The sequence below is a fragment of the Telmatherina bonti genome (assembly GCF_933228915.1).
Source record: "Telmatherina bonti genome assembly, chromosome: 23".
In the NCBI taxonomy this organism is placed as follows: Eukaryota; Metazoa; Chordata; class Actinopteri; order Atheriniformes; family Telmatherinidae; genus Telmatherina; species Telmatherina bonti.
In genome coordinates this window covers 22160339-22171019 of record NC_136632.1, presented here as the reverse complement: position 1 = coordinate 22171019, position 10681 = coordinate 22160339, and the positions used below count along the sequence as shown (strand labels likewise).

The window sequence follows — 10681 nt, the reverse complement described above, 5'->3', positions numbered from 1 at the left end:
TGAATGTACATTATGCTGGAGTTACTGGTGTCCATCAGAAACCACGTGTCGCTCCAGGTGTAAAATGTCACAATAAGGAACGGTCTCCTGTGCTCATGAAGCTCTTTAGCTCTCCCAGCCCTCCACGACAGGCAGGAACGGCAGGTCGGTACTTCCCAGGTAAGTCCTCCCTCGGTGCTGGAAGACGTCACTGATGGCCCACGTTAAGCGTCCTTCCGGGTCATGGAGCGTTCCCAGGATTTTGCCGTCCAATCCGAGCTCCAGGACCAGAGCATAGCGTGGCAGGAGGAGGTTGTACCAACTCAGAGGAACCACCTGCAAACACAACATGGTTCCAGCTGCTTAGACATGTAAACGGTCAACAAAGCAAACAAGCTACAAACTTTACCTGGCTTTGTCAAATCAACAGTCCAAAAAGAAATGACATTTGTTTCCACCAAGAGCTTAGGTCACACACACACACACACACACACACACACTTATAAGTGGGTCACTGTAACACAGTATTTGTGTTATTAAGGGGTCCTGTTTCTGTCCTGTTAGATTTTAGACATTTCACACCATCTCGTCTGAACACAGCTTTGTATGACAGGCAGGATGGGAAGAAGTGAAAATGGAGCGTTGCATTATGGGAAAGCAGTACAATACGGCAACACAGCCAGGCTGAAGGGTTTCATGCTACTTCCGACTAGCATTTATCAGGATTCTTAGACTGAAGCTATCAGCTTAAGCCGAGAAGCCCAGACTTCCCACTTCCCAGCCACTTCCTAGTCCCTGCAGCATGTCCGGGATCTTCCCCCAGGCCACGTACTGCCAGGACATGCTCCAAACCTTCAGAGAGGAATCCTAACCAGACACCCTGAGACACGTCATCTGACTCATCTAAACTTTGAAGTAAATTCAAAACAAAACAAAATCTACCCCAGATTGATTCGACTCATCATTTGGCCGTTGTTCTGTTGCCTAAATCCACTTTTACTGCTGCAGCTCCAGATTTGTTTCTTGTTTTACAGTCTGGAGTATGATAGGTCTAAACGACTATTTTACCAGTTGTTAACCAGTTTTTCCTCAGTCTGGTTTCCCAGTTAATGAACAGGATCAAAGTTTATTTATTCATTTATTCGACCATCTATTAACATCACATTAACCCAAACTTTAAAGGTGGAGTATGTAAGATTTTCAATATTTAAAAAGAAAAAATTAACTAAAAAAGTAAATACAATCATAATAATTAGATCGTTTTTTTTCAAACATGTAGGTTCCAGTCTGTCCATGTTTGATGTGTTATTAAATTACAAGTTTAATTAATGACAAAGACCCTTCCTAAATGTTTGCCTGCCAGTAAAAAAAAAAAAAAAGTGCTTTTTGTCATTTGTCAGTAATTAAACTTGTAATTTAATAACGCACCAAATATGGACAGACTGGAACCTACATGTTCAAAAAACTTTCTAATTATGATTGTAGTTATTTTATTAGTTAATTTATTTTGAAAATATTGAAAATCTTACACACTCCACCTTTATAAAAAAAAAAAAAAAAAAAATTTAAAAAAAGCACAAAATAGCACCTACTGATTCATTTTAATGGAAATATGCACAATTATTTTATATTTGGTACGAAGAGGCTTTTGGATAGCAGTGAAATAAAAAAATATCATCCCTGAATAACTGTAGCGACTTGATACCTGACATCTTTACCTGATTACAACTAGCAGACTGAAAGACATCTTGTAGAGACAACAGAGAGCATCGCTGTCCCGTGTTTACATCAAGTAATTACAGACTGGATGAAGGATATCGACGTCGGTGTGAAAATGATGAACACACTGACCTTGGCCAGGAAGCGTTTGACTGCCGGGTACGGAGCGATCATATCCAGGAAGGGAGGCATGAACTTCCGAAAGCGAGGCGTTGTTATGCCGACCAAAAACGTTCCGTGGTCGCTAAGGCGAATGTTGTCTGGGTAACCGATCATGTTGTCCAGTACTACCTCCTTTGTGCCAGCCTTCGAGCCCTTCAGCCAATACCTGAGAGGAGACGGAGTCAGCTAAATGTGTAATTTAAAACCGCTGCATACACACAAAACAGGACCTATAAAAACACACTTCAGGGAGAACGTGCGATCCTTCACCATGCTGGTTTTGGAGACATGGAGAGGTGGGGAACAAAAGCGACAATTCCTCTCAGATAGTTTCATTTTACTGCATTCAAACTTTAATCACCTCAACTTAAGCATTCAAAACAGCTGCGTTATTTATGCTGCGATGACGAGTCAAAACTAGACAGAAAAACCTTTAAAAGCCAACTTAACCTTCATCACACTGCATAAAAAAATGATTCTTTTTCACAAACAATAAAAAATCATGCCTACCTGTATTAAAGGCACATATCTTTCTTGTTTATTGTTGTAACAGCCTGGTATTTTGTGCATGATTAAATAAAGAAAAATCTGTTCATTGTGTCTTTTTCATTGTCTTTTGAACTTAATACTGGTGAAGATCAGGGGTATATTCTACCTTGAAATTCAAAGTGAGCAACAAGGCTCAATCATCCTGCTCTGTTCCCCTTTGCTTCTTTTATTTGGATCTGCCTACTGATTAGTCTCGCGGACGAACAGAGCGATGATCTCTTCGTTGAAGAATAGCTCAACGAGTTCCCCTTCAGACACATCATTGCCTTCTAAATGTGGCCCTGCAGGTTCACCAATAGTAAACTGTGTTGCTGTATTTCGGCTCATTCATTCGCCGGCAGTGTATTGAAGGTTAAATGACACATCTACATCTCAGTGTGTAATTACCGCAGTATGCGCCCGATGCTGGTCTCGGCCAGCAGCAGGAAGTCCTCGTCAGGTGATAGGACAATACCGTTGGGCATGTAGAGGGAGTCCAACAGCACCGTTACACTTCCTGTCCGAGGATCGTATGAGAGAAGACGACCGAGGCTGTTCAACTCGATCACCTGAAACGTCAAACAGCTCAGTTTTATTTTAGTCCTCATGTTAGATTAGCTTGACTAGATTTAACTATTATTAGTATTATAACTACAACTACCATAATTTCTCTTAGTATTACAACCAACATTATTGTTAGTGGTATTACTGGTCTTATTGTTATTATAACTGCTATTACGGTACTTCCTATTAGTTTATGTACTCAGTTTAAACTTCATTGTCTCATCTGTAAGTATGACATGCTGTATTAGCATCCATGTATTATATGTGAGAAAAACTAGAATTCTTATTGTTACAGAATGCTGATATAATTACACTGCAACCACACTGTCTTATCTTTTTGATAATTTTGATTGCAATTATTTATTTTCAGCTTTTTTTTGTTTGTATCGTTTTTTTTTTCCAACTCATTTCAGTATTGAGCAACAGGGTGTCCACTCATAACGTGTGGGGTGTCACCTCTGTCTGAATGCCATGCGGATGAGGGGAAAATATACATATATACATATTTTTTCTAATCTTTATTTATATTAAGCATAGAATTAATATTATTATTAAAAGATCCCTCCATGTTGTCTGTTTTTCAGTGTTCATTTGACCTTTATGTCTACGTACGTACATCGTGTCATGTCTGGTTACAGTTTGTTTTTGCATGGAATAAAATAAACTTGTCTAAACTTCTTGTTTAATGTAAACTGTTGTGGTAACTTTGTTTGGTTTATCTTTCTATTTAGTTTAGAGACTATTTCAGATTATTGGACGCAATCTAAATGTATTATTAGTTTTTAGTTCTACTGGGTGCATTCATGATCAAAACTTCTGATTCGAACCCAGAAATATCTGAATCTAACAAACAGGATGGGAAAATTCATAAAACACATTTGTCTTCATGTGCAAAGATCTTTTCAGACAGACCAGGATATTTCCCACCTCATCTAACAGCCACATTTCCTGTTGCATCGTGATCACCATTTTCCAGGACTGTTTAATCCTTCACATGGAATAAAGCAGCTGAATTTCCATATTTTAAATGACTAAGTTCGTTCCTCTGGGACGTCTGCTTTACATGCCGCCAGGCGTTTTCCAGGAAGTCAGTTTTCTCATTTACATGATCGTTTCCAAATCTTTCCTGCTACAATCTGTTCAAGGTTAACTAGTTCTGAAGTGCTTCCTGGAGCCTCACCAGCAGCACTGAATGGACTCAAAGCATTCTGGTTTTTCTGTTGGACGGGTATGAAGAACAAGACTGAGACTCCCATTATATGCTGGAGGGCTGCTGTTACTAAGCAACACTAAAAAGACAAAAAGCCTTCTTGCATCGGCTTTTCTTCATCTGATTTCTGTCAGAAGAGCTGATTCCCATAATTTGCTTCAGCTCTTTCAGATGCTTCTTTGCGTGTGTGTTTTGTTAAGTTAAAACATGAGGGAAGTGATTCTGAAACATCTGATCCATGTTTTTCTTCTTCTAACCTCCAGTTTGACATGTCTGCGCCCCCAGCGACTGGAAGAGTCTGTGAAATAGATGATACCCGTTTGGGAGGAAATCTCAAGGCCATTCAGAAAGGCGAAGGGAATGCCGTCAGGACCTGAGGACAGGAAGGAGCAGCGGTGAAACCAGGCTGGTTGAACTAGTCCTATGGAGCTTTATGTAGTAAAACAACCACAAACATTACCGTCTGAATTAGCCAACAGTAGAGTCTTTTGTCCTGTTTTGGGGTCAACACTATGCAGCCCGAGGTAGGAGTCGGCGACTATCAGCTGACCGTGGCGGTCCAGACGAACACCATGAGGACGACCACACACAGGTTCATAGTCAGTGCTGCTGCCTGAAACAAGACAATAAATATTAAAGCTTCAGAATATTTGTTTTTAACAAACTCAGCAGCCAGCTAACTGTGGTGTTTAATTTTAATATAACCAAGAGAATATAAAAACATAAAGAAAAAGAAAACTTTTCATTTCTGCCGTTTGAAAACCACAATAATTTCTTCACATTTTCTGTTCATTACGGATGTGATTGGTTGGAGTCGTTGAATGGAGGTTTGAGTTTTAATCCTTTCCACTGTCGCCCGTTCTCCGTGCATGCTCAGGATGCTCCAAGTCAAGATTTGATGCAACTCAACTTTATTTATAAAGCCCTTTAAAACAACCAGAGTCGAAACGAAGTGCTGTACACAATCGGCCAAAATAAAAACAGAATAAAACAACAGAAATGCAAATAAACAACACAATAAAACAACAGGTCATACAAGGAATACAGAATTAAAACAATAAAACAAACTGAATAAATAGTGAGTAAACCCAATAATAAAAAACTATAGCAAACTGTCTTACGTTGGGTTAAAGACCAAGGAATAAAAATGTTTTTTTAAGTTGAGTTTTAAAAATGGACAGTGAGGAGGCTTGTCTGATTTGGAGGGGAAGCTCATTCCACAGTTTTGGACCAGCAACTAAAAAAGCTCCGTCTCCTCTGAGCTTCTGTTTGGACCGCGGTACATCCAGGAGCAGCAGTTCACCAAGCATGAGTGCGGTTTCCTGACTGGTTACCTTAGCGAGGCCATTTTATTTTATTTTAATGAATCAGTTTGTGTGAACAAACTGGTTTACAATTATTAATTATAAATCTGTAAAATGCCCAGAGAAGACTTGAAATTTAAAACCGAATTAGGTTGCACGGTGTTCTGGCTTTGGATAAAAGCGTCTGCTAAATGACTGCAGAATAGAATATAATAGAATAGAATCCAAAGTCATGCATGTGAGGTTAATTGATCACTAAATTCTCCCAAGAATGAGTGAAAGCATGAATAGTTGTGTGTCTCTGTGTTGTGATGGTGACCTGTTCAGGGTGAAGCCTGCATCTCGCCTTGCTAATTTCTAGCAAACATGAACTGGAATAAATGGTATAGAATTGAACTGAAAATTGAACAAATAGATAATTATGATGAGCTCTTAATGACATATGTTTAATGGAAACCACACACACACACACACACACACACACACACACACACACACACACACACACACACACACACACACACACACACACACACACACACACACACACACACGAAAGTCAAGAAGAGGAAGGATCCAACTGTCCCTGAAAGAACACGGATGAAGGACTAGAAAAAAAGAATACAAACCACATTCTGGCAGATTGTGTCCCATGTGTGTGATGAGGGTGAGGCTGTCATCAGGCCCGATTCTCCACAGCTTTCCATCCACCGTTCCTGTGTACACATTCCCTGAAAATACACACAACAAACATCTTCCTTCAATGCAATCTGCTGTTTTCCTTAGCTTTGCAGTTTTTTGGTTTTTTTATGAACTGGCTTTAACACTGGATCATATAAATCAATTTGATTTAACTGGATTATAAGTGGATTACAGTGATTTATATCTTTAAAAGAGGCTTGAGATGGCTTTGATGTGAGTCAGTGCGATCCAAAAATAGCTGAATTGAGTTTCAGCTTGTTCAAAAGGAGAAAAGTTCCACAAACAGTTTTGGATCCATTACTAATTATTAATGTATCATGGAAATTGATGTCACAGATTGTAAAATTTCCTTTGAATATTAAAAAGTGCTGCTGAAAAGCAAAACAAATAAAATAAAGCGTTTAGAAGGAGAAAGTAAATGCAACCAGATTAGATTAGTCAACCTCCATTTCCATGACAGGAACTTGGAGCTCGATGAATTTCAGCCCTGATAGGCGGGTGATGAAAATAAGATAATAGCTCTAATATTTTCACCAATGTGTCCTGTGCAGTAAAAGCCAAACAAGGTAGCAAAGCAGATAAGGTGAAGTATATTAATCAAAACACAAAAGGATTTTTGCACATGGAAGTTGTCATTTTTTAAAATTAAATTAGAGAAATCTGATCAGCTGCAGCATCCAATGATATGAGGCACACATGATGCTTCTTCTGAGCAGCAATACGGGAATTAACTAATTCACCTTTCTCATCCGCAGTGAAGGATTCTGGTCCATGTAGTTTCCCCTCAAACAGCCTGCGGCCCCTCTGAAGGCGGGTGTTAATGGCCAGTGGGCCCTCGAGGGCTGGAGGAGGCCCTTTCAGACTGATTCAACATAAATGGTTACCAACTGCCCAGTTGATAAATATCAATGTAAATAATTTTTTTTAAAAAAAAGCAAGTGTTCACGCTTACACATGTGGTTTTGGGTCTATGGGAGACGGCAACAGGTAAACTCCAAAAGAAACAGACACCAGAGCTACTAGCAATGATCTCTTCCCCAACCTGTGAAAAGCAGGAAGAATATGGAATCAGATTTGTTTCAGAATCTCCAACCAAAACTTTTTAAAACTCATGCAAAAAACAACAATTAAAACCAAAACTTTCTCAAACTAAAGTAAAATAAATGATCTCAAAATAAAAATTATCAATCATTCGCTCTGCAGAGTCCTTGTCTACTTTTAAGAGCAAGCTGAAGATTCAGCTCTTCAAGGAGCTCTTCAACACTTAGTATAGCTATATGCAAAGGTTTGTGTCACTCCAAAACTCATCAGCCAATCGGAATGAGCCCCTGAAAGAGCCCGCCCATGAAAAGTTTGTGTCAGAAACATAGACTGTATATAAAGAGATGGACGTAGCCTCTGTAACGTCACCCGAAGGTTTCTGAAGAGCTGAATTGAAGCTCGGTGGGCGGTTCCTACCATCGCCATCTTGGCAGAGGCATGTGTGTCGTCTCAACCGAAAAATACAAATATGGGCAAAGAGGTGGAGCTGAGAGGGGAGCTGTGGGCGTCATGGTGGATGATTGACATCGAGCTCTCTGTAGCCAAAAGCTAACCGAGCAAACTCGGAACTAACAGGAGCTAACCAGCTAACGGAGGTGAGCGGGATAAAGCTAAGTCACGTTGTTAACCAGCTTGAAACCGCAGTTGTTCTACGCTCTTCTGATTTGAAGCCGGAGATTGGTACCTGTCAATCAAAAGGACACGCCCCTAAATATGCCGAACATTGAGATTAAATGACTTTTAAAAGGGCGAGTTAGAAAAACTTCACTCCCCCACAGTTGTCATGAAGGTAAACCTGACCTATAAACCGAAAATGGATTTTTGAACCAGGCTGTAAACATGTTTATTTCTGCCATGAAGTTGGTCTTTTTAACATGGGAGTCTATGGAGATTTGCTCTGTTTTGGAGCCCCTAGCGGATGAAGGGGGAACTGCAGTTCCACATAGGCTTCACTTTTAACCGCCAGAGGTTGCCGCTTGGTCAGAAATTAAACCAAACAATCGTGAATCCAAACCAAAGTCTATGAAGCGCAACCAAAATAGCAAGAAGAGAGAAAGAGGAAGAGGAAACTACAAACAAAACTATTCATTCTAGACTATTCTGAAACAAATCTGATTCTATAGGAGACCAGTGTTTATTAGGACACCTGGCCAAACAACTAGGAAAAAAACTATTGTGTGATGTGCACGCTGTGCACAAAACATTCAGATAAGTCACTTTAAATAACCTTACATCAAGAATTATCCCCATACTTGTGCTGTAATGTTGAAATAGATTTGTTTCAAATTCTTTTCCAATAACATCACTCCACAATCTGGAGTCAATGGGACCACAGCGTTGTGTCACACATATTGAAGTGACCTTTGACCTTGCATAGGTTGTTCCAGGAGGATCAGACCACTAATGGTTGCGCAATTTCCATCAAATGTAAAAGAAAAAACCTCGGACACCAGTTGTTTAGTAAATAGATAATAATCAGAAATAAAGTTGAGACGTGACATAGTGGTGCCCAGTCAGTGTAAAACTTATGTCATGTTCTGTTATTTGCAGGAAAGACTTTTGTAACCTTATGCCCAGTTTCCAACCACCCCCATTAAGTAGTATTGGATTGTAAAAACATTAATTATATTGAGAGATATTTCACAAGTCAGAATTGATGCACAATCAAATCAACATGTGTAGCATTACAGTTTTGTCTCATTGCTTGGCTGCAAAAAAAAAAAAAAAAAAAAAAATCTGTCCTGCTTTGTTGAGAAATTCAGCAAGAAAAACACAGAATTTTTAGGAGACCCTGAACGCAACACATTAAAATGATTAATTCCTCTGCTGTGTAGTCTAAACAAACTTTTTACACGCACAAAACCACAACTTTATTTTTTAATGGAACCTCTCAGGAAGAATAATCCACACTTTTAAAAACTTTAGACTTTCTCCCGGTACTTTGATTAAATCTTTTATCTAGACAAGGTGGTGTATGTAAGTCACACTCTGAACGCCTCCAGCTGTGTGCATTAGCGGATCAGGTAGCAGTTCAGTAAAACTCTCTGCAGACAAACTCGCGGTGTCATTTTTGTTCCAGCTCGAAATAAGAAAGTTTGGGACTTACATGGCTGAACCTGGAGCACGCGACTCTCCTCAGGTGCGGCGCGAGGACTCTTCAGCGAATGGGTCACAGCGCTGCGCGAGACGTTGCAGATCGTAAAGCATAACGGAGATTGCGCGAGCTCATCCGGTGCAAACTGTCAGAGTAAAATAAACCGCCGTCCTATATCCAAGGATATTACCTTATTTATTTATATTTTGTATTATTTATTTATTCATACTATTTGTTTATATTATTTATTTTATTATTTTATTTATTTGATTTTTTTAAATTATAAAAATAAAGTTTTTATTTTTCATTTTTTATTTATTCATTTCATTCAATAAGTCAAAACATATTTTAAACTACTTATGCTTATATTATGTGTCCTCTTTTCACCCACACATCAGCACAGTATATAACCAAACAGACCAAAAAATTAATACAAGATGAAAATAAAATAATCATGTACGTGACATCCTACAAACTAAACCCTTTTTTCTTATTTCCCCACCATTTTCTTGTATTTTAAGTATGAATGTTCCCCAAAAAATACTGTAACAGAAGGAGCACCTTCACTACCTGCATCAATAAAAACTGGAGATTGTTCTCCTTAACAGACTTTCTGTAGAATATGTTGGTTAAATCACTGCAGAAACCTACAACAGGCTTTTTAAAGCAGGAATTTACAGCTCAGTTCACAGCAGCTTGTTTTAAAGGCTGCTAACTGAGGATTTGGATGGAGATAAAGAGTTCTGAGTGTGAGACATCTGCTCTGCACCCAGATCTGTTTTATTATTCTAAATCTTGATTATCATTAAATCCAACTTTTTAAATTAGTTTTACTATACACTATGGCAACATTTTGGTCTGTTACATAACTTGTCTATATTTATTCATGTAAATATTGATGTATTTAGTATTAGCTGTTTTTTTACATGTTGTGAATCTACGTGCGTTTTAATGTTTAATCCATCTTTATCAGAATGAAAATACAAAAGACAGAAAAGGTTTTTATTAATGTCCCAACATTTTGCAAGATGTTGGGACATTTACTCTGAAAGCAGTGTTGGTTTTGGTTTTTCTCGGCTTCACATGGATCAGAGTTCAATGTTTGGCTGTGAGACTGCAGCCAGGAGGGGAGGGGTGCCACTTTTTGTCTGTGGGGTAATTTCAGATGGGGTCAAATGAGGGGCAGAAGGAGGAGCTGCTGCATCTGGTCCAAACAACAGACCCTCCAAACACACTGCTGCACAGTAAAAAAAAAAAAAAAAATGAAAGAGATGGGAGGCTGAACTGCTGCTTACTTTCATGTGCAGAAATGGTTCAGAAAATATTTATCCAACCATGATCAGTTGCTTTTGTTGAATTCAAGCATTTTTCATGCAG

General features: G+C 38.9%; 1 protein-coding gene across 1 annotated transcript; it reads right to left on the bottom strand.

The window, feature by feature from the left end:
* Positions 1 to 105: 105 nt before the first annotated feature.
* Positions 106 to 9332, bottom strand: LOC306773121 (adipocyte plasma membrane-associated protein; the record flags this gene model as incomplete). Its single annotated transcript, XM_079262853.1, has 9 exons — positions 9317 to 9332; positions 7121 to 7210; positions 6909 to 7030; positions 6092 to 6197; positions 4623 to 4771; positions 4420 to 4535; positions 2797 to 2957; positions 1831 to 2026; positions 106 to 315 (listed from the first exon to the last, which is right to left on the bottom strand). Coding segments are annotated over exons 1-9 (1152 nt in total). The 5' UTR covers positions 9319 to 9332.
* Between the last annotated feature and the right edge of the window lie 1349 nt (positions 9333 to 10681).